At 37.3% G+C, this 23,209-nt stretch overlaps 3 protein-coding genes across 3 annotated transcripts; 1 reads left to right on the forward strand and 2 right to left on the reverse strand.

Annotated features, from left to right (window-relative positions):
* Window positions 1-63: 63 nt before the first annotated feature.
* trpc2b (transient receptor potential cation channel subfamily C member 2b) lies at window positions 64-8,631 on the reverse strand. The gene is made up of 13 exons (XM_057360845.1): window positions 8,362-8,631; window positions 6,184-6,876; window positions 5,885-6,094; window positions 5,572-5,736; window positions 5,313-5,487; window positions 5,038-5,238; window positions 3,541-3,703; window positions 3,295-3,387; window positions 3,016-3,208; window positions 2,806-2,933; window positions 2,641-2,716; window positions 2,353-2,467; window positions 64-1,251 (listed from the first exon to the last, which is right to left on the reverse strand). Exons 1-13 carry the CDS (start codon window positions 8,380-8,382, stop codon window positions 302-304), a joined length of 3,183 nt encoding a protein of 1,060 aa, XP_057216828.1. The 5' UTR covers window positions 8,383-8,631; the 3' UTR covers window positions 64-301.
* A 212-nt stretch (window positions 8,632-8,843) lies between these two features.
* Window positions 8,844-11,734, reverse strand: xndc1 (xrcc1 N-terminal domain containing 1). Its single transcript, XM_057360848.1, has 9 exons — window positions 11,575-11,734; window positions 11,149-11,290; window positions 10,868-11,023; window positions 10,609-10,775; window positions 10,420-10,502; window positions 10,171-10,334; window positions 10,026-10,077; window positions 9,549-9,769; window positions 8,844-9,411 (listed from the first exon to the last, which is right to left on the reverse strand). Exons 1-9 carry the CDS (start codon window positions 11,617-11,619, stop codon window positions 9,161-9,163), a joined length of 1,281 nt encoding a protein of 426 aa, XP_057216831.1. The 5' UTR covers window positions 11,620-11,734; the 3' UTR covers window positions 8,844-9,160.
* A 1,707-nt stretch (window positions 11,735-13,441) lies between these two features.
* tnfsf10l3 (tumor necrosis factor (ligand) superfamily, member 10 like 3) lies at window positions 13,442-23,206 on the forward strand. The gene is made up of 5 exons (XM_057360618.1): window positions 13,442-13,846; window positions 17,501-17,650; window positions 19,779-19,815; window positions 19,993-20,085; window positions 20,486-23,206. The coding sequence occupies exons 1-5, from the start codon at window positions 13,592-13,594 to the stop codon at window positions 20,941-20,943; spliced, it is 993 nt and encodes a 330-aa protein (XP_057216601.1). The 5' UTR covers window positions 13,442-13,591; the 3' UTR covers window positions 20,944-23,206.
* The last annotated feature ends 3 nt before the right edge of the window (window positions 23,207-23,209 follow it).

Genomic DNA, 23,209 nt, shown 5'->3' on the forward strand with positions numbered 1-23,209 from the left:
TCATGGTTCCTATTACGCAAAATAATAGGCACATACACAAAATTTATGATTGTAAGTGCTTTAATAGTATTTCATGATGATTATGTGGTGACAAAATATTATGATGTTGAGAAACGTACCGGACCATAATGCTGCTCTCAAAGCAGACTACTGTATGTATAGAGTGTGACTCCCAAATATTTGTGGGCTGACTAATATAATAAAGTATTTTAATGCCTTAAAACACTAAACAAGTCAGCCATTTGATTGATTTGTGTAAACTAGTTTTGGGCTAATCCTAACTGGGAAGAACGAATCCCAGTCATTCAGGGCTGTTTGCAGAGAGGTCAAATTGAGATCCAAAGCCAGTGTCGTGGGAAACATCACTGCCGGTTGGCGACGACGATGCTTGTTTTCCACTAAAAATTAACTTCATGTCTTTCGTCTCCAATTTTTCCCCTATCCTCTTTGCCAAAAAAGTCACTAAGCTTCCCTTGTTCAGATCAATGCTCATCTCCTCACTTTCCTCACTGCCCTCACACTGAGATCTGTCATTGGTATCCTCCAACCCTCCATCATTTCCCTCACCGTCTTCGTTCTCCTGCATCTCTGTCCTTGCATCGCACACAGTGTGCGCTTCATTTTCCTCTGATTCATTTGCATCTGTTGTTTCCGAGCCCTCATCTGTTTCTAATCCCTCTGCGTTATCTGTGGCTTCCTCCCTCATCGCTGTCTCATCTGCTCCTCCGCTGTCTCTCTCGCTCTCGCTCTCAGTGTCTGTATTGGTCTCTATATCTATGACTGTCTCATTTTTATCCTCTGTTTGCTCACTGTCTGTATTGTTTTCAACACTAATCTGAACGTCTTCATCATTTCCATCTGTCTCATCAATGTCTACTGTGTGTTCCTCTATAACATTATCTATTCCTCCCTCACTGGTCTGCTCTTCAGTTGACTCTTTATCTTCCTCTGTGTCACAGGCTGGAGACTCCTGTGTGTCCGTGGTTTCTCCATCTCTACCGGTTTCCTCTGGGTCGTCTTCTTGCTCTTCGTGGTAAACAGGAGTGGTCAGAGGAGCAGGCTTTCTCTCGGTGCTGAAGTCCTTGAAGTTGTTTTTGGCTCCGACAATGTACTTCCCCAGGAAAGAAGAGCCCTCTGATGGACCTGCTGAGGTGTTGCCGGAGTAATCCAGCAGGCCGGAATTTATCTGCTTCATTTCCGTGTGGAGTCGGACAACCACTTTGCTCAGCTCTGTGATTCTGTTTCCAACATCTATAAGAAAGACAGGAATACATATATGTATATCATGTCTTTAGTGTATCGTGTTTGCTATCCTTACAAAAAAGTTCATTCCAGTGTGCATTTATTAATATATTTATTTTAAACAAAAAAATAACTAAATGAACTAAATAACGTTTTTTGTTCTTTTCAAAAATTTACTTACATTTACAAATTTATCTACAAATTTGATTATACTGACAGAAAATATAAAGTATATTTGGCATTGGCATATGATCTTATATTTTAAAGAATAATTAAGTATTAATAATTATTAAGCATACTTGGCTTGTTGGCTTAGTTGTGCAACAAGTATTGAAGTAGTAAAATATCTACTGAACTATTGAACTTGTAAACTAGTTGTGTACTCAAGGTTTAATACTACCATTAAAGTATACTTTTATAAACTAAAAAGTGGGACAATATAGTGCGAGTAGTGTTGAAATAGTACACCTAAAAGTATACTACTAGTACACTGAAATTAGTATAGTTCTTAAAGTACACTTAAAATACGTTTGAACTTGACTTTAGTATATTTAATAAAATCAAATGAAAAATTATATATGCTTACAGTATATACTGTACAAATTTACACATATGCACACTTGACAATAGGTTACTGATAAAAAGGTATAAAGTATATTTGTTATAATTAAGTATACTTGGCCTGTAGCTGTTGTATAAGTATTGAACTAGTAAACTATTTATTGAACTTCTGAACTTGTAAACTAGTTGTGTACTCCAGGTACACAAATTTTACACTTAAAGCATGCCTAAAAGTATATTTTTATAAACTCAAAAGTTGGCCAATTTAGTCTCAAGTTATATTGAAATGGTGTACTATTTCAATATAACTTGGGACTAAATTGGTCAACTTTTGAGTTTATAAAAGTATACTACTAGTAGCCTACAGTATTGATACTAGTACCCATAAGTACACATAAGTATAAGTAAAATACACTTAAAATACTTAATTAAGTTATTGACCTTGAAGTATATTTATTTTTGTAAGGGAAATTAATGTCAATACGTTCCTTTCATATATTTTGAATAGCTTAACATTTACTGATAGCATGAAGGCTTTTTCTGCCTTACCTTTGCGTTTTGCCTCCTCAAACTCTCTCCTGGCAGATTCAATGTAGCGTTGAACCAGAGCGCGTATCACCTGATGCCTGTATGAAATTCGGCCCTCGCCTGTGCCCTTGTCATCCTGCAGTGTTACATTTCAACAAAGAAGAGTTTTGTGTAAAATGATGCACTTGTGTATAGTACATTTAGCAAAGAAGATTAAGTAGACTCGAAATGTAGTTAAGACTAAGAGTGAAGGTGAGCTTTGGTTTTGTAATGGATAAAAACGTGACCATGCAGGTTTGTGATGTGTACCAAAGATGAGATGGGAGGATAATCCGGAGCTGAGTTACAGTTGAGACAACAGCAGCAGATCCTTCTGAAAGTTCCTCTAAATATATGACAAACAATATGTTAAGAACACATTTGTTTCTCTTTTAAATGATCAAAGTAAGTTGAAGACAGGTTTTAACAACTGACCGTAAGAGGTAGAAAAGGGCCTTAGGAGAGGGGATGATGTTGAAGGGAACAGGCATAGTCAGTCCTTCTCTAAAGTAGCTCAGATAGAGCTTCGAACGGGCAAATTTCCACTCCACATCAGCATCATCCTGAAGGGACGGACATTGTTAATGAAACACCAAACTCACTTTCATATTCATATTTCATATCATATTAAGGTTTGCCACTCACCTCAATTTTCTGAAAGGAATTGGTGATCATGGCAATGAGCATGTTGAGAAGTACAATGACAATAATCAGCGTGTAGATGCCATAGAGGATCCTGCCAACAAACTCAGCCAAAACAAACTCAGGCATATCCACATAAGTCTGTTCAGCTACACCAAACATGGTCCAGAAGAGGAAACGAAAGGTTTCGTTCAATCTATAAACAGGGAAAGAACATAACATCGACCACACAAGAACATTTCAAATTCAGATCATTCACTTGGAGCAAAGAATCTAAAATACCTTCCAAGATTAGGAGAGATCACATATGGCACATAGGTGTTGTTGATGCCACACAGGAAAGCGGTTCCAATGATCACCAAAATAAACATAAATCTGGGAAGAAAGGACCAACATGCTAATGAGTGGAAGGGAAAGAATAAACATGGAACCAGGTCTTTGGGAAATTGGGTAGACCTTTCTTGAACAAATCTTGAATGAAGAGCTTTAGAATCCTTAGTAAAAAGCTCAGGACTTCATGCTAAATACCTCATCATGTCATCAATCATCTTTCCAATGGAGATCTGCAGGGTACCAAGAGACTCTTGTGCTGGCAAAATGTAGGCCAAGCGAGTGAAGCTTAGCATGCTGGTCACTGCAAACAGCACCTCAGCGATGAACTGCGGATCCTCCTGATGCCATCTGTCACGCACTGTAGAGCAAGAGACAATCGATGATTCGTTCCTGCATGCTTTCAGAGATGTGTTGCATACTAAATTGTGATGAGGTCGGGTTTTACTTCAACCCTTTCATATGCATACTTCAAGTTCATTTTATTACTTAAGTAGAGTTCAAGTATATATTTAAATATTCTTTATGTAGTATGTGCAGTATACTAATATCAATGAACTAGTAGCATACTTACACGTTTATTATTTAAATGCTACTTGGAACTAAACCGGCCCACTTTAAGTTGACTTTTAAGTGTACTTTAAGTATATAACAGTAGTGAACTTTTGGCACACTAGTATAGAACTGTTTTCCATTTGAAGTGCAACTATACTACAAGTGAACATATACTGATAGACAATTTACTTCTTCAATACCTGTAGCACGATTTTTAGTTTATGAAAGTGTAACCCAGGGTTAAATTTCTTCCTGGTTATGATTTATTTAAATATTTATTGATTTTTGTTTACTTTTTTGTAAGAAGCAGTGTAACAGTTCAGGGTCATTATTTAATTACAAAATAAAGTTGAGAGACACAATTTAATGAATCCGGGTTTTGGCGCTGTAATTCTAACAGGTTACACACACCTGATACCAGATGGGCAGCTACAAAAGTACACGTTACTGTATACTCTCAGTAAGTTAAAAATATATCTAATAGACTACTTAATCAAAAGAGTAAATACAACTACAAGCCAAGCATACTTATAATACTTAATGTTTTGATCAAGGTATACAAAAAATTATAACTGAGTACAAGCATAGACCATAATACTTAAAATGACACTTAAAGTCAACATTGAAATGGTCATTTCTCATTTTTTATGGAATATTGTATATATTTATTTATTTTTGAGGGCAGGGCTATTGGATACATATTTCTGCCGGAAAAAGAACGCAGCGATAGCAATTAACAATCAACAACGATCCAATCAGTTCTCGATGGACAAAATCAAGTCCCGTCCTACATTTTTTTCTCATATCAGAAGCCGTTTCACTCAGATATACCTCACGATACGGAAAAGAAGACAAACGCTACTTCCGTTTAATGATGTTATTAATGAAGTATACTTGAGTTATACTGACTGAAAAGTCTATTTCTGAGAATTGCATAAAAAGTAGACTGAAAGTACTGTATATACTGTATGTGTCCTATATTTTATGTGTCCTGAATGCATCCTATATTTTACTTTAAAAGAAGTATACTAATAGTACACTTGAATAAACTTACATTTGTAAGGGGATACATGAATGACCAAATGATTTATCATATTAGATATGTGGACTATATGTGTGTCTGAGTGTGTTATCTCTCACAGGTGTCTGTGAAGTAGATGCATTCGTCGTGGCTCTCAGGTGACTCGCACAGGAAGATGCCCTTCAGCATGATGACCACTCTCAATGCGAATGAAGCCAGATACATGCTAAGAACCATCATGTCCAGACAGTTCCACCAGTCCAGGAAATAACACCTCAAGCCTTCAATCCAAACCTCCTTACACTCGAACCAGAAGAAACCTGCAGACATTTCATGATATATTACTCATGCCCTCTTATTATTATTTGAGGTATATTGAGGTTATGGGACCTACCAACCACCCAGACCATGTGGAAGGAGTTGTGCAGGATGTTCTGATGCCGAGAGGCAAAGCTTTCCCGATAAATCTCCATGGCAATGGATTCCCCCAAAAGCGTGATCAGAAACCACATATATGAGGCAGAATGGAGGAGGAATTTAATCACTGGAATCTTCAAAATCTTCCCCAACTGACAAGAAAACATGGTCCCAAATGCCAGTTAGTTTGAAATACTAAAGATGTCAGTGCATTTATGTAAATTTGGATAAGCAACCTTTGACTTTGGTGCGATCCAGTAGATGAGGCAAAGGAAGGGCATGGTCAAGAAGATGACGAAGGAGACAAGGAGCTTCCAGGTTGTTCTGCTGCCCTTCCAGCCTGAAAGACTCCCACACCAGATGGAGGAGAGCACCTGCTGACAGATCGGATGAGCTACAAACTGCAATACAAAACAAATACAATTTAATTAGCCACATACATATAAGTGATGAACAAAGTTTTGCAGGACAAGCAGGATTGGAGAATAGATGGATGGTTTCCATAATAGAAATGAACTAACTCAGGTTAAAACTTGAGATCCTACAGACCTGTTTTTGATTGTAGTTGACAGCAAGTCTTAAGCGAGCCAGGTTTGGGATGCCCTCCTCAAAGGCCTGGTGGTTCAACTCATCCTCACTGTCCTCGTCCATATGGCTGCAGCTGTTCAGGATGGTAGTGACCTCACTTTGATTCCGGCACATTCCCAGCAGCTCCACGGCAAACTCCTGGCATATCTCCTCAAGGCTGAGGTACTGAGGCTGCATGAGGTAAAGAAAACAATAATTGTTGTTTTCAAACCAGAGATCACACAATCATGATGTTTGTAAAGCCCCCTGCTTTACCCAACCTTAAATTCAGGTTCCTTCTTAGACAACTTGCGTAGATCCCGGCTGAGTCGAAAGGCACTAAGCATCGCATCTTCTGAGGTGATAGACAGGTAAGCGCGGCTGGCAATGCCTCGGTAGGTATTGATGCGAGACAGTGAGAACTTAAGCAAGTCATACTGCCTGCCGTTCGTGCACTCCAGACAAGAGCAGGAGATTTTATGGGGCCATGGGATTTCGTGTCCTTTCTGTTTGAGCATCGTCACAATTTCATATAGATCCTTCTGACAGGCCAACGTCAGCGGTGTCACTCCAGGGGCAAACTGAGAATCATCAATGGAGTGGTCAAATATAGCCATAGAGAAGGAGCGGACGTCCATCTTATTCCCTTTTTCTAGATCCAGACGGTCGAGAAGACGCTTGACCACACGAGGCTGGTTGGTATCCACGGCCACCAGAAGAGCTTCGTGGATCTGCCGGAAGTCAAACTTGATGCCTTGGAGGAGGCTGTCCATGGTGTCCTCATTGCCCAGTCTGATGGAGAGGTTCAACGCTTCTCTCCATAGTCTGTCTTCGGAGTCATCAAGCTGACGGATGATGCCGTCACCCGTCTTCAGCAGAGACGACACCATGTGAATGTTCCCCTCGCGGATGGCACCGAGGAGCTCCGGCGGGAAACGGAACTTCTTGTTCACGATCTCTCGCCATTGTTCTGGCTATTTAAAGATGAAAGATAACATGAAATTATTTTTGTTTTCATTTGTTGTTTTATGTATTGATAGACTTCTACAGATGCTAAAAACATTAAGAGACCTTTCCAAATTTCCATTTAATCAGTCTTTCTAGCTGCATTGTGGCCAGTCCAGTATCTGATGAATTTCAACAAAATCAAACCTCAGGAGTGACATAAAGTCATCCAACAGCAATTTGAAAGACTGACAGGATGACAAGACACATGAAAACTGTCATAAAAATTGAGATTATCGTGTAAATAAATATTTTTGAACTTTTCCTAAATACGTGTAGAAATATTATTGTTATATTGCTTAAAAGTGAATATGATCTTGTTTTCTTTGCAGTATTTGAGGTCTGAAAAAAATACAGAGCTTTTCTGTTATTTTTACCTTTTCTCCAGTTTTCATTTTTTTATTTTAAATTTGGGAGAATTTGTAACTAAGTACAGAATAAAGCAAAAATTATAATTTTACCTAAACACATACCTATAAAGTAAATTAATAAAAAATAAAATGGTCTTTGGAATGGGCTTTTCATTTTTCCATGGCTGTATATTAGATTATTTTATATGTACATTTATATAATACAGCATACATTATTTTTTAATTAATTAATATAATTATCTATAATTATATAATGACCAAAACTTTAAACATTTTGAAACATTGTCTCATTCTATATTTATACTGTATATCCCCATATTTCCTAATAGTAGTAAACTCAACAAAACATTATAGCTATATGAATTATTGTGACTAAGTACTACAGAAATTTCAATTATGGGGTCTTATTTGCTAGTTTTTCTTCATTATTAGGTCCAACCAATTTTTTTAATCAAAAGAAAGATTTCAGAAGTGTTCAAAAACTTTTGAGCAGTAATGTTCTGTGAACACATTACAATTACACCAATATTCATAAAAATACTATACAGCAATAGACAAAGGTTTGAAACACATAAATAGGAAGTACGCACGATTCCAGATTATTTATAGGTCACCAACCGAATTAGCAAATTGGTACATTTTTCTTTTTACAAAAAGACACATTTTCTTGCTTCCACTGAAATTCCATTATAAAAACATAACATTCTTAAATTTTCCTGGAACAAAATGTGTTGCTTAAACTTGTGGAGTCTATACCAACTCCAGTGCATATTCTCATTAATGCCGAAAATTTTAAATTAATGCCAAATTTTGTGTTTCGATTCAACTTTGTACTGAAATTGTCATACAAATAATATACTTACGCAAATAAACAATTGCACTGGAAAAATATTACATGTATTAAACAAACATTTGAAGTATTTTCAGTTTCTCCTATCAAATTCATGCAATTTAAAAAGCAGTCAAAATAACCATTTGAGTGTTGTGCCATCCTATACTTAACACCACTAATCTACGTAACAGTCAAATATTTAGTTTGTTACTACAACTATTCACTTTGAATAAAATAATCATATTTCTTACCGTGAGGTTTTCCATCTTCATATACTGTATATATATATATATATATATATATATGATGGCAATATTATTACAGTAGGTCTCTATCTATGAATGATTGTCTCACATGTCCAATGCATTATCAAGCAACTTCAGTCATCCCCTCTAATGCTGATCCGAAGAGTCAATATAATGAGCAGAATGAGTAAAGTAGTTCACCACCGCTAAGCTGCCTGAACACGCCTGAACGATTTAATTCTGAACAAACCAAATAACATGTGCTGTTCCCCAAACGACCGGCCAATTAAAAACGCAACTGTGACACTATGTTGCTTCCCATGAGCTCACTAAGAACTCATTTTCCACTCCCCCCATCAGCAGACTTCCTCTGTTCAACACCTCTGTACACACTCATTGTTTTGCATAAACTCACCTTCTATTTTGGAACCAAATAAAATGTGTTTTAATCATTTGTGTATTTCACAGTTCTGAAAACACGTTCGCTTCAAGCAGTGGTTTCTATCAACAGCACAAAGAGTGTGAATGATGCGACAACACACGTTTAATACTGTATTTAAACATCTGACACATTCAAGTTTTAAACAAACGTGAGGGTCACCTTAAACAATAAAACAAATCTATAAAACAATAAAAAAGCATTTACAGGGTTTTTTTACATTTCAGTTATTTACATTTACACTAAAATGTATGTTTAGTCTTCAAGGTTCATAAGTCAGTTAACTGTCCTAGAGAAAACCTGATTTCTGTTAACAATTAGCTTTTTCTAAAGGTCTTCTGAGATCAGAACCACTGTTCTTTTTATTCAGTCCAGCCATACAACACTTGACTCCGCTGTGTCGCCACAGGTGCTGGCGTGCTGCTGGATGCGGTCTGGGGGGAATCTGACAGAGCAGAGAGGACACGGAACCATTGACTCATCTGTGCCCGAGCCAAAAACAGGAGAAGAGCTCTGTGAGGTCACAACCGCTGTTTCCATGGCTCCTGAAAACTCCGCTGGATCAGAATCCATGCAGGTGGAAGCATGGAGAGGCAGGTAAGCCAGACTGAAAGACACTGCATGGACAAAAAGAGAAGATTAGCAGTGTTGACTAAAAAATGGGTTGCTTGGAAACCATGTTAAATGTTCATCATGTTCATGAGCGAAACAAAACAAATGTTGTATGTTTCTAAATGTACACGCAGTCCCTTACCTCCACAAAGAGGACACATGGTCTCAGGAGATATGAGGTCGGTAGAGGTCTGTGGAGAAGAGGAGGCACGTTCCCACATGTCCGCTGGGCTCTGACTGCAAGAGCTACTGCGTTTCTCTGTTCTCAAACCTTTGGTTGAGCTTGTTGCGATGGTTTTAAGTGTAGGAGAGGCTGCAGGTCTGGTCCTCTTCAATGCAGTGCCACGGTTTATAAGGCATTGTCTGAATGACATCATAAAACACTGTATATGAGTCTATACATATACTACACATGGTGTCTGACCATAAAAAATTTTAAGAAATATATTTTTTCCCCTTAATTGTTTTTTCCCCCCATTAAATTCTATAATCAATACAACAACTAGTGAAACAAAATCCTTGAATTCTTAAAAATAGGAAATGTTTTTGATGATGTTTTTTTTATTTTTATTTAAACAAAACAATGCAGACCCTTATTTTCTAGACAATAGTTTCATACCTTGCCTTTGCTTTCCTCTTGCGTTCCTCAGTGGGTCTTCGCCCACTAGATTCTGCATAAAGACAGCGATACACACTCAACATTTGTACTGTATTGTCTCCTAAAAAAACTTTCCTCTCATCTATTTGTCGATTAAATAACTTGCCTGGTGAGGGATTCATGCTGTTGTCTCTCTGAGGTGTTGTGCTTGATGTGGAGCTGGATGGGGATGTTGAAACAGACTGTCTATTAGACCGGGCGGCTATGACCATGCGTCCTGCCCAACTCAAAGTCTCAGGGCTCCTTTTGGCATAATCTGGAGAGGCATCCCTGTCAGAGAGACGAGGATTAGGAACATATCATAATAAAGAAGCGGCATTAAATAAGATTCAACTGTGTAGACTTTCTTACACACCCTGCGGTTCTTCCAAAAAATGTGTTTTGGACAGCCGGGCTGGAGAGCCACTCTGTCACGGATGTCATCTTGTCTGGTGTGCGCTGTTAAACAGTTTATAAAGGTTTCTATTCATTCATAACCAGTGAGCTGTAAACTCGACAGCTTGTTTTAACCATCCATAATCAAAATCTTAAATCGTACACTTACCAAGTTTTGAGGAGCAGGTGCTTGGCCTGAAGAGTCTTCAGTCTGGTTTTCTGTGGAGCGCACGCGCAAAAACGACAGCCCAAACTGTAACTGTTTGTTAAAAGGCTGTGTGCAGGTCACTCGCAGTCTGTCCCAGCTCTCCTCAGCAGCCGGAGAGAGAAAATCAGCTGGACAGAGAGAGAAGTTTAAGACATTAACTAACTAGTCTTGTGTATCTGTGTCCAGTCCAGCACAGGAAAATAATTTGCACACTTTATACCTTTTTTAAACATGCGCACATTTTGGCGGTCAAGGCCCTGCCTTGATTCGGCTGGAATCATGAGTGTGGCGGTGGGCAGCAGCGTGACATAGGGATGATCCAAAGACCAAGAGGAACGGCCAACATCAATCTGAATAAAGGCAGAGCCGAAGTTGCCTTTACAAACAAAAACAGAAAGACTGGCTTCAATGTCAAATACATAAACTAAAATATAAGTATGAGAGGAAAGAGGTGAGAAAAACACTATAAAGCATGGCAGACGACCATATGAACAAACCCACCAACATCAATAAAGCCTATAGGAGCTGCACGCTCCATCTGTAACTCCACCCTGAGTACTCCACTGCGGTCCTGCATACTACATAACCACGGCCTGCTGTTGCCACTGCTGTCACACAGATGATCCACTCGATTCTTACTGTCCTGTGATGTATTATATAAGAATAACGCTTATTTAACAGCAAAGATATTTTACATATAACAGTTAACGTTAGGCCTACACTTTTATAACCACAGCATGCTCTCCACTGTAGCTTTCACTGTATATTCATTATATAAGAAGAATAACGTTTTGCTCAAAAGCAACACATACAGTATTTTCACACTGTATTACATCGTGCTTAATAGACAATGAACTGAAAGAGTAGTATTAGCAATGTTTTAATTCATAAACCTTAACTCCTAGAAGGATAAATATGTATATTTACCTGTGATGTAAACGAGACGATATGTTTTATCCTGATCGGAGCCATCGTGAAAGCTTTTCATTCAAAATAACAGCTATGAACCGACCATAACCCATCGCATCCAACAATCCCCGCAAAAGTTCTGACGTTGTCGTATTTGTTTTTCCCGCCACCTCATTCCGCCAGCGTGCTTAATAACTCCGCCCACATATTCGGTACTTCCGGTTTGAACGAAGAAATCAAAAGAAAGACATAATGCCCTCTCGTGGTTCACATAATCAGTTTAGAAATTTAGTAAAAATACTGTATATAATACCCTTCATCACTAAAAAAAGAATTAATTGAAGGCGTAAAAATGATTACATTAAACCACACAGTAATAAGTGTGTTTTATTTACAGTTAATTTAATTTAATTTTCATTACATGTAAACTCATTCTGGCTTAGATGCCCAGATGTTCTGTGTGCACAGGATTCTCTCAGTTTCCTAGTATTGTACACAGCAGCTGCAGAAAAGAGGTTTTGTAGAAAGACAGACCCTTTCATAAACAACAGAAACTATGACCTATGTGACTTAAATTTATTTTTTGTATATGGCCAAGCTATGTGTGGACACTTTTTAGCCTAGGTAATACATTACAGTAAAAACATGAGAATATTTTGGTTTGGTTAGATAACCATGACATGTTATAATCCTTTTTTTTGCTTCTCCAGATGTTCTTGGCCCCTGTATTGTGAAGCTGTTATGTGTGGGTGTGGGGAATCAGTGGGCTGTTATAACCCAGCTGCACTACAGCTATCTTAACATCTGTCTCCCATCCTCCTCATTTCAACTACACATATACTGTACCATCATCCTGCATGAACAGGAAATAATATAAACACTGCAGTGTGACTATGGCTAAACTTTAAGTATCGCCATGCTGTTTAGAGATGTTAGGACCATAAGCATATGAAAATAGATTGGCTGTGTGATCTAGAAAATGTATGATCATGGCTCTTTATTTGGTGGAAAAAGTGGTTATGCATAAGTGAATGCCTCTGTAAAAGTACATATGTTGTATTGCTTTATAAACGTCGATCCCTAAACATCTAAACATGTGCTCATTGCGTTGTTTACATTTTTTAAAGCAAAAAAATTGTGCTTGTAATAACAATCTGAAGAGAACGATAAGCCAGAAATGATAGAAACATCAGGTTAACCACATATTTGAAAAGCAGAGTTTTGGTGTGAGATAGCTAGTGTAACCATTTCTTTGCAACAGCAGTCACATTAAAGGGATCATTTACCCCAAAATAAAAAAAATTCAACATATATTCACCTCATTCCAACCCTATGCCTTTCTTTCTTTTGCAGAACTCAAAGAGAGATATTTTGAAGAATGTTGGTAATCAAACAACATTGGCCCTCATTGACTTCCATATGGACATAAAATAACTACGACATTTTTTCAAAATATTTTCTTTTGTGTTCCCCTGAAAAAAATAGTCATGAGAGTGAGAAAATAATGACAGAATTTTTATTTTGAGGTGAACTATCCCTTTACCCTAACCCAGAAAAAACACCATAAACATAAATAGTCCTAATACGATACAAACGTATTACAGTGCAACATATAGACGCTGAAAGTTAAGTTGTTGCCACATTTGATTCATTGTGACTGAGTATAGACCTGTTTTATTATTGCTTTACACTTTGTGTTTGAAAAATAGATTTAGGTTGATATGTAGTTTATTCAAGTGAGGTGGGAGGCACTGTGTGGTGTAAAATGAGAGACGAGAGAAGGGCAGGTCGGGTAATTGAAACAGGACGAAGAGCGGACCAGTCAATCTATTGTCAAACTCATTCAGTTGTTTTTGAGCTCAGCGGAGCAGCGTGTTATTAACGGCGGCTTATGGGCGCTGAAACTTGAAGGATTCACCGGAACCACTTTCTTTCTCACAAAGATTATGATCTTATCATTTACCCGAATATCACATCGAGGTTATTCTGGGTGTTGGTGAAATCAAACTTCTTTAATTAGACCAATTAAAGAGTGATGGACATGGAGCCTTCAGCCCCTCCTCAGCGCGTGCTGCAGTCACTGGATCGGAATGCAGCGGCATCCGAGCGTAACTCGGAATATTTACAATCTCTAGGTAGCGAGTCGAGCTCATTCATCATGGTTGAGCCCAAAACTCGTCTGGAAGTCCCGGCAAGGCTGTGGGTGACGACGGTTGTGGTCATCGTGATTGTTCTTCAAGTTGCCTCGACCACGGGACTCTTCATATACTTAAATATGTCAGTGGCACAGGTACGACACGATATGCAAATGTTATTGATTTTAAATCAGAAATATGTGGGTTGTGCATAGTAAAATTGTAATTTAACGTGGCTTTAAACTTTCTATTTTCTCTTTAAAACTTTCTGCATCTTTTTTTGTAACCCTGTTTCCATAACAAAAACTTTGCCAAGCTGTTTACCATTAAAAACAGTACAAAAGTCCCTATGTAGAGTAACTGAGCGTTATCCAAGTAAGATTTGATGATGTTCTATTGGTTCTCATCTGCCAGATAACATCCAAACACAGACAGACACACGCACACACATACGCGCGCGCACACACACACGCACGCACGCACGCACGCACGCACGCACACACACACACACACACACACAGGCTTTGGTTGACTATCCCCGTGGGGACAGTCCATAGGCGTAATGTTTTTATACTGTACAAACTGTATATTCTATCCCCTATCCCTAACCCTGTCCCTAAACCTAAAGATCATAGAACACTTTTTGCATTTTTAGATTTGTAAAAAATATTGTTCTGTACAATTTATTAGCTTTTTTGCCCCCGGGGACCTCAATTTTGGTCCCCACGGTGACACGAGTCCCCATGTGTTGGTGTGTATTCAGGTTTAGGTCCCCACCGGGATATACAAACATGAACACACACACACACACACACACACACACACACACACACACACACACACACACACACACTATTAAAGTCTCCATTGAAACCAATACAATTTCCATTATGACAATAAAATCCACAATCATTTCTGTGATGGGTTCTATTGTTTAGCAGGGAATGTATGTAATAGTTTTACATATTATATAATGAAGATCATGTGAAAATCGCTTTACAGCTTTTTCCATGCCCTGCAGCCTGACATGCTGTCATTTTGGTGTCAGGTTTACATGGTGTCATTTTATTTCTTTAGCCGGTGATTACTGCATGAAATTTGTTGCCGTGAGAATTAGGTCATCATAGGTAGAGTTTGTTGTGTTCAGTTCTGATGCAAATATTTGTGTCGATCGAGATAAAGCTTCCTTAAAGGATCTTAAAGAATCTTTCATTTGCAGCACCTTTCTGTTGCACAAAGCTTTTTTGCAGTATAAAAACTCTACAGTTTATGAAAAGATAATAGAAATAGTTATTTTGAAAACCACAGACTCAAAATGGTTCTTCTATGGAGCCAGTGCAAAGGTTTTTGCTACTAAATTCTTGTCTTTGTGTTGGGGGGATTGTGTTAAAGACGCACATCACGGAGCTTGTATTGTAACTGTAATTCTTTCCAAAACCCAAAAAGCTTTTGGTATGGTTTCTTTAGTATTCTGACACGTTCTTTATGCACTGTGTGGGAAAGTTGTCAAACTCTGACACGTTCTGTGAGGCAAGTTACACTAGTCTCTAACTTGTGTGTATTTCTTTCAAATACTACTTTATCAGACTTTAGATTGACCCCTTTTTAATTTTTTTATTAAAAAAACATAATTACAACATCCGCTCTGTAGCACCGGCATCACACAGTTGGTTACAATAAAATTGTTTGTCAAGGTTCTTTCAAAACAGAGTTCATCACAAGTACAATTTGTATGGTGGTATGCAAAGCTTCCTTTGAAGATAAACGCTTTCCTTTGTTTAGGCTCATTGAGGCATAAACTTGAACTAAATCAAATGATTTTAATGCTGTCAGATTCAATTAGTATATTAATTACGTTCTAATCCTCTGCTTTATCATAGCTGAAGGTCAGTGGTTTTGAAGTGAGGAGGGTTTTGGCCGTTTCGACTGCACGTGATGAGTTAGACACAATACACAAGGGGGCTTGAAAACAGTAATACTCTGCCAAAATATTGACCACAGTATTTAGGGAGAGGTCAGATATATCTGTACCCACAGTCTAGTCATCCACAGGGATTTGACTGAGAGATTTACAGACATTCAAAACAAAAATGTTTAAAATCGTGTCATATTTTTGTCGTTGTATAACCTTGTGATTTTCGTCTAAATAGCTCTCAGTTATGTGAATATGGTTGCCTCTGTTTATGAAGTCACACTAAAGATTTCATTGTCTAAAATGTTATATTAATTCTTAATTTTGTTTTGATGCACCAGCAAATTTATTTTTAATTGAGCTGCATGACTTGGTTGTGGATTTTTTTTGCAAAGCATTTTTTTATTGTTAGATTAGTGACCTAAAAACTAGGGCTGTCAAACGATTAATCGCGATTAGGGCTGCAGCTATCGATTATTTTAGTGGTCGAGTATTCTACTGATTTTCCCATCGATTAATCGGGTATTCGGATAATAAGTACGTTTTCTTTATTAAAAAGCAATACTAAATATACAAGAGAAAATAAGACAGGTCTCTTAAAATGAACAACTAATTTGTTTCCTTTTTAGAAAAATTAACATATTTATTGCTGAAATTGCATACATTCATATCTGTGAAAACTAAACCCATTTAGTACATTCCATTGCCATATTACATTCAAAATGCAATATAGGCCTAATACAAATGTATACATAAGAAACATTAATAAAATAGAAAGAATAATTTCAAAGCTAAACAACTAACTTCAGCTTATGCATGATGCATTTAGTTTATCTAAATTAGTTTTAGTTTCTTTTTTTAATATTAAATAGTAATATATTTGTCCACATAAAAATACCGAGTTACCCGGACTTTTATTTTGGCAGGTCGTCGGAAGACGCTTATTTTTTAGTGCGTTAGCTTCACTCAGTAAAATTTTCTGAAATAAACTCTCAGAGCAACTCTGGAGATGAAGTTCATGTGTTCATGTCCTCATAAAGCGCAGACGCAGACAAATTTATGAGCATCACGCGTGTAGCAGGTTAAACTGTGCAGTTCATTCATTCAGACACGCAGAACAGTCAGATGACGTGTAAATAACAGGATTCGGCGTCCACAAGTCTGCATCTAGTTTTATGGACTCAATGCAGCCGGAAAACAAGTTTAACTCGCAAAATAGACTAAAACCAAGTAAAATAGCAGTTCACCATTTCAATAAGCTATCACTTATTTATCAGCATGAGAAACACGTGTGAGCGTGTGAACAGACTAAAATGCGCGTGTCTCACGGTGAATGCGGGAGACTTGAGAACCCCGTAACATGAATAGAGTTTAGCGGGCTGTGCGTCAGTAATAACGGTCCTTGGGGAAACGCAGTGCTCCGTGTGTACTGTAGTTAAATGGATTAAACGATGCTTCGAGGCAACAAAAATTGCCTCGATGATTTTTTGTATTCGAATAACTCGAGTTACTCGAGGAATCGTTTCAGCCCTAATCGCGATTAATCGCATCCAGAATAAAAGTTTGTGTTTACATAATATATATCTGTGTACAGTGCATATTAATTTTGTATTTATAAACACAAAGCATACACATACTTGTCTATATGTTTAGGAAATATTTAAATGTATTAATTTAGATTTACCAATCATTTAAATTCTAAATAAACGTTTATTTATTGTTATATTTTATATTTTTCTAAAATAAATTCATTTATGTGTATGTGTTCATAAATACAAAATGAATTAGCATAGTATACCGACATAAATTACGTAAACACAAACTTTTATTCTGGATGTGATTAATCACGATTAATCGTTTGACAACCCTACTAAAAACCTTTTTCTCCACCGGACAGGCTCAAACTCAGGGCGTTGTGGAGGAGCTGAGGTGTTTTGGTCTTCTAAACGCTTTGGAGAAGGAGCAGGAGGTACCTGATGACCTGGTTCAGCTCTTTGGGGAGCCTTGCATTAAACTAGCTGAAGGACTCAAAGCCTACATCTCTAAGGTAGTGAGATTCAACATTTCTGCAAAAGAAAAACAACAACAACAAATTTAATGCAGGATAATGTAACAAGTTATTATGTCAAAACACACGAGACCAGTATTTATTCGATGTATTTTTCCAATATTACAAATTGTAATATTGTTATTTAGAGATTTAGAAATGTAAATCTTTAGCATCAGGTTGACTTGAATGTTGATATGACATTCCTGTAAAGATGTTATTGCAGACACATGCACACAAGCCTGCTCTGCATCTTATCACATGTGTCTTTGCTGAGGTTGGAGCATTGGGAATTAGTCTGTTTATTCCATTTCTTATGGCATGTGGAGCTAAAGCCCTTAAGACATAAGCACATGGCCGGCTAGAGCAGTGGGAAACTATCTAAAAAACACACAAAGCCCTGCTGTTATAGAGACAAAACAATTGGGGATATTTAACAAACAAGCAACATTCGACTCTGTCTCTTCAAAAACTATATTAATGAAAAATCTGTGTGAGGGTGTGTGAGGACAACGAAAGGTAATCCTTTCTCTTGAATTTCTTTTCAGTAAGGAAATGACTGGGTATTTGTGATTGATAAATATATTGTATAGAACAAATTTGGCCTGTTTAACTTCAAAAACGCTGTGTCGGTTTTACTGAGCTATGAATAAATCACATTTCTTGAAACCTCTTAGCTCTCAGCTGTGGTTTGGATATTTTTGTTTCCACTCAGGGCTTCTAAAAAAAGCTTAGGTTGGCTCTCCGACATTGGGCTTGTTTTGATAAATTTGTCATACTTCAGATTTCTATCATCTAGCATTGTTTCTACCAGATCGGGGCTCTGCACTTCAGTAGCGCAGAATATTTGGCAGGAATTTTAGGAAACACGATGTCTGTTATTATCAGAAGTTCCTGTGAGGAATGACCTGCCCTCAATGATGACATGGATGGAAATAACTTGGAAAAGTTCACTCAGTTTATAATATTTTTATTTTTTCGTTTTACTTTGGAATATAGCCTGACATATGCTGGGTCATTCTCCAGCATTCCCTGCAACCTACATGAGCTGTATAGACTGTTTCATTGGAAACAGTTAACTTCTGGTCTGTGTTTGTTTATCGGTCTGGCTAGTGGCTAATTATATTACTATTTATATTTAATTGCTATTAATATTAATAATTTTATTAAATAAACAATTTGTAGAATTTTGTTCTATATGCATTTTTTTAAATAAACAATTTGTTGAATGGGTCGTGTAAGCATTTAAGTTTAGCCAAGTAACTGTTCTTCTACTTGTTACCCAAAATAATACTAGACCAGTGTTGGGTGTAACTAGTTACTAAGTAATTAGTTACTGTAATTTAATTACTTTCCCCTTGAAAAGTAAAGTAATGGATTACTCTTATTTTTTCAGTAATTTTATTAGTTACTTTTGATGTAATTAAACTAAATACTTTGTGTAATATTTGTGTGTGTAATAGTGGAATTGACATCAAAATTCAAAGTCTAACTTTAAAATCTGTGCTTTAATGTATAATTCTCACATTTGTAATACTTTGGTCAGTTAATAGAGTACTTTATGTAGTTTAATATTATTTATTTGAATGAATTAAAAGAGCCCTTTCATGCCTATCCTTGAATCATTTAACTAATCAAGGTTGATAGGATATAGAAAGTAATTAGTATAAGTAACTAAATACTTTTTGGAGAGAGTAATTTGTACAGTAATCTAATTACACTATTGAATATGTAATTAGTAACTAGTAATTGATTACTTTTTGAGAGTAACTTACCCAACACTGTTCTAGACATACTTTTAACTTGCTAGTTAATGTAATTTACTTGTTATTTCTTGCTTGTTATCAGAAATAATCTGCATTGACTCTGTTCTTTGCGGATGTGTACCGAAAGTTAAGTTTGGGCCACAAAAGCATGCATGCACAGTAACGTTTATGTTGTTGCTTTGAAACCGTCTAGAAAGTGGAAAATTTCTCTTTAGAATGGCAAAAAAAAAATATGTGTAGTGCTGATCTCAGGGCAGGTCATACAATCCCAAAACTGAGAATAATTGTCTAGATCTGTTCGCTTTTTATGTAGTTGCTTTTGTCTAAATTGATCTAAATAAAGAATTTCTGCTGTCTTTTAGGTCACAGAAAACATTATCTCAAAACACACCTTTCAAGGTAACACAACACCACAGGAATCCATTTGTTTCCTCATGAATTTTAAAAGAAACACCCCTTATTCTGCTTCTTTTAAAATTGAACACATCTGCATTATTAAAATGACTTCAAATGTTATGTCCGTTTGTTCGTTCATTGTATACTTTTGTATCTCATTGTGTTTACTTTGTTTCACAGAGAGAGTACCAATCCCTCCACGTACAAAATTACTCACCATAGGGAGCCCACGGCCATCCGCTCATCTCACTCTGAGAGACAGTGGACTTCAGGGTGAGTCATGTGTGTATATTACACACAGATTTTACTTTTTTATAAGCACATGCGTCTTCGGTTTCCATATAATTCCGAAAATTGTCTACGAAAACTACTTGTTTAAAAAATTTAATAACAAAATGTTTTATGAACTGATAACCTGCATGAAAACCTCAGTAGAGTTCCCAGCATTCCTGAAGAGCGAAATATTTAATGGACTGTGTTTTGTCGACATGATCATGATTGTGATGCTTGCTAAAAACTGTGTAATGCTTGTTGTATTCGTATAGGAAATCTATAGTTGGAAGCAGTTTTTTTAATATTATGCAGAAGGATAATATTCCCTAGAGATATTGAGTTCTGCTATATCTATATGTATATATCTACTTGATCTTTAACCCTCTTCCTCACGTTCCAGGTCCCGCATCCTTAATCCCTCAGATGGACCTTCACCAGTCCTGTCGGCATCCAGTTCGATCCTGGGGAAACCAGAGCTTCGGCTCCCACCTCCACAACATGACCATATCCAACGGCCGTATGCGCATTCCTCGCGCGGGCCGCTACTACCTGTACGCCCAGGTCTACTTCCGATATCTCACGCTCTCCAGTGACGATTTCCACTCGGGCTCCGTCAGCCACCAGGTGGTGCAGTGTGTCTACAAGAAGACCGCCTATGCCCAACCCATTCAGCTCCTGAAGGGTGTGGGCACCAAATGTTGGTCTCCAGACAGCGAGAACGCCCTTCACTCCATCTACCAGGGTGGTCTGTTTGAACTTCGCGCGGGCGATGAGATCTTCATCTCCGTGTCTTCTCCCACAGCAGTGTACGCAGAAGACTCCTCCAGCTACTTTGGGGCCTTCCTGTATGACCTCTGAAGGAGTCGGTCGTGGCTTGTGGTCTCATTTCAAGCGAAAGGAAATGGTTTCAGCTGGAGGCCTTGCATGGGAAACATGAAAAAAGGGAAGAAGCTTGGGCTTCGTTCTGGCCTCTGGCATTAACAAAGTGTTCTGTAATGAACTGCAACAAGTATGCGACTTTAAGTCTTAAAAATGGATTCTTTACTAATGGCAGGGCACGATTCTTAAAAAATCAAGATACAGCTGTACATAAGACTTCAAAAAGGACTTGAGCAACAAGATAGTGTTGAAGTGAGATGTTTCTTATTTTGTTGAGTGATAAAACATCTGAACTTTTTTCAGGACGGACAGATCGCAAGCATATTTGCGATAGCTTTGTGATGGACCTAACAATTCTAACAGTCTATACTTTCTTTAAAGGTGCTGTGTGTTATTTTTTGGAGGATCTATTGACAGAAATGCAATATCAGAGGTGTATAAAGACCTTACATAATGAAGCTTTATGTTTTTATTAGGGCTGTCAATGTTAACGCGTTAACGCATACGATTAATTTTTTCAAATTAACGCGTGAAAAATATTTAACGCAATTAACGCAGCATCCGTTTGTTTTGACATTCTTTGTCTAGCGTTACATTTTGTAATCACGCTCTTATTCGTGTACAGGCTTTTAAACCACTTAAGCGCGATTTTAAACAGTTGCTTTGACGCGTTCAATGAAGATAGACAGCTTCTAAACTGTGGGACGCGGCAAAACGCAACGCGAGGTCCAGTCTGGTGTAAACAGTCACGGGCTGAAGGCTGCGTCGGTGAATCTCTGTCAGACAGCGCATCCGTGTTAAGTTCTCTTTCGTGCTTGAATGGATAAAACCATACAAGATTATGTCAGAAAGCCCGTTTTGTCTAGCGTTTTCTTAAGCAAGACTTCAAAGTGTAAAATAAAATCTTAAATGCATGCAAAGAGTTGTGAAAATGGGAGCGCGGTGACGGTCAGATCTGCGTACTGAGACAGCTCTTAAAGGGGCCGCGTTCTTAAACGTGCTGCTGTGACTCCTGTCACTAATGTTAATCAAAGAACAAAATAAAAGAAGACATCAATGTGATTTTGTAGCTTTAATGAGAATTCTTCTGCATTTAATTTATAATTTAGCATTGAAGACTAAAGTGTTTGAGAACTTCCTTCAATTTCTGTATATTTCATGATGGCTCTCAATTATATTGTTGAATGGCTATAATTAATGTTAAAATAATCAATTTAATAGAGACAGTACTAATATCAAAATGTTTTCTTTCATTCATAAAATGACGCTGTTAAAGAAATATGTTGTTTCTACATCAATTTGAAGATTAAATGTGAAATTATTCAAATGTAAAAGTATATTTTAAAATATTATTGTTATGTGTGATTAATCGTGATTAATCACAGAAAATGTGTGATTAATCCGATTAATTTTTTTAATCGATTGACAGCACTAGTTTTTATTACCTTAGAGTGAGCTATTTCTATCTACATACACCTCAGGTCCCCTTCCATAGAATTCACCATGTTGTTTCTACAGTAGCCCTAAACAGACAAACTGCTCTCCAGAGCGTGATTCACAAATACATTATCTCGTTCGGCAAAGTAGCGAAAACGTGACGACATCTTAGTTCTGTGTCAGCCACCGCAGTGCTTCGAAAGGGAGAGGAGAGGTGTGGATTGATCCGATGGTTGCAATTCCTGATCTCACCACTAGATGCCGCTAAATTTCCTACACTGGACCTTTTAAAAGAAAGAATGAAGACTTAAACACAACTATTCTTTTTATATTAAGTGGTAAAATATACATTCAATTCTAAGCACAATTAAACAAATGCACTAACAAATGCACTAACAGATGTTTTGTATTTAAAAATGCATTCAGACCATACAAGAACAATTGTCTGCCATTTTTTCTTGTTTCTTTTTCACGTTGAACTGTTTTTATTGTTCATACTGTTGGAAATAAATTATCTGGGTCAATGTGACGGATCATGAACCAGACGTCTCCAGTTTGTCAGGAAGCACTAAGCCATTATGAGTCAAAGTGTCATTCCGACATGATGTCTGAAGTAAAATTCTCAAACATTCTTTCAAACAATAGCGAATGCAGTAACAAGAAGTATTGTGTAGGAGTAGGATAAGGAAATATGATGCATAAATGATTTCAAAACAAAAGTTAATCTTATCTACTATACTTACCATCAGTAAGCAAACCCTTTTAAAAGAATCTGTTGCTGACTCAATTCTAATTATTGCCAAGGGCA

The sequence above is a fragment of the Triplophysa rosa genome, linkage group LG19, assembly GCF_024868665.1.
Source record: "Triplophysa rosa linkage group LG19, Trosa_1v2, whole genome shotgun sequence".
In the NCBI taxonomy this organism is placed as follows: domain Eukaryota; kingdom Metazoa; phylum Chordata; class Actinopteri; order Cypriniformes; family Nemacheilidae; genus Triplophysa; species Triplophysa rosa.

Coding starts and splice junctions, on each gene's coding strand:
- trpc2b (XM_057360845.1), bottom strand. CDS start 8,382: ATGAAGATGGAAAACCTCACG. Junction 6,095..6,183: donor AGAAGGAACCTGAATTTAAG/GTTGGGTAAAGC, acceptor TACCTCATGCAG/CCTCAGTACCTCAGCCTTGA. Junction 3,704..5,037: donor CATCTACTTCACAGACACCT/GTGAGAGATAAC, acceptor CTTGCTCTACAG/TGCGTGACAGATGGCATCAG.
- xndc1 (XM_057360848.1), bottom strand. CDS start 11,619: ATGGCTCCGATCAGGATAAAACATATCGTCTCGTTTACATCACAG. Junction 10,776..10,867: donor TGTGCGCATGTTTAAAAAAG/GTATAAAGTGTG, acceptor CTCTCTGTCCAG/CTGATTTTCTCTCTCCGGCT. Junction 9,412..9,548: donor CATGTGTCCTCTTTGTGGAG/GTAAGGGACTGC, acceptor TTGTCCATGCAG/TGTCTTTCAGTCTGGCTTAC.
- tnfsf10l3 (XM_057360618.1), top strand. CDS start 13,592: ATGGACATGGAGCCTTCAGCCCCTCCTCAGCGCGTGCTGCAGTCACTG. Junction 19,816..19,992: donor CTCAAAACACACCTTTCAAG/GTAACACAACAC, acceptor TTTGTTTCACAG/AGAGAGTACCAATCCCTCCA. Junction 20,086..20,485: donor GAGAGACAGTGGACTTCAGG/GTGAGTCATGTG, acceptor CTCACGTTCCAG/GTCCCGCATCCTTAATCCCT.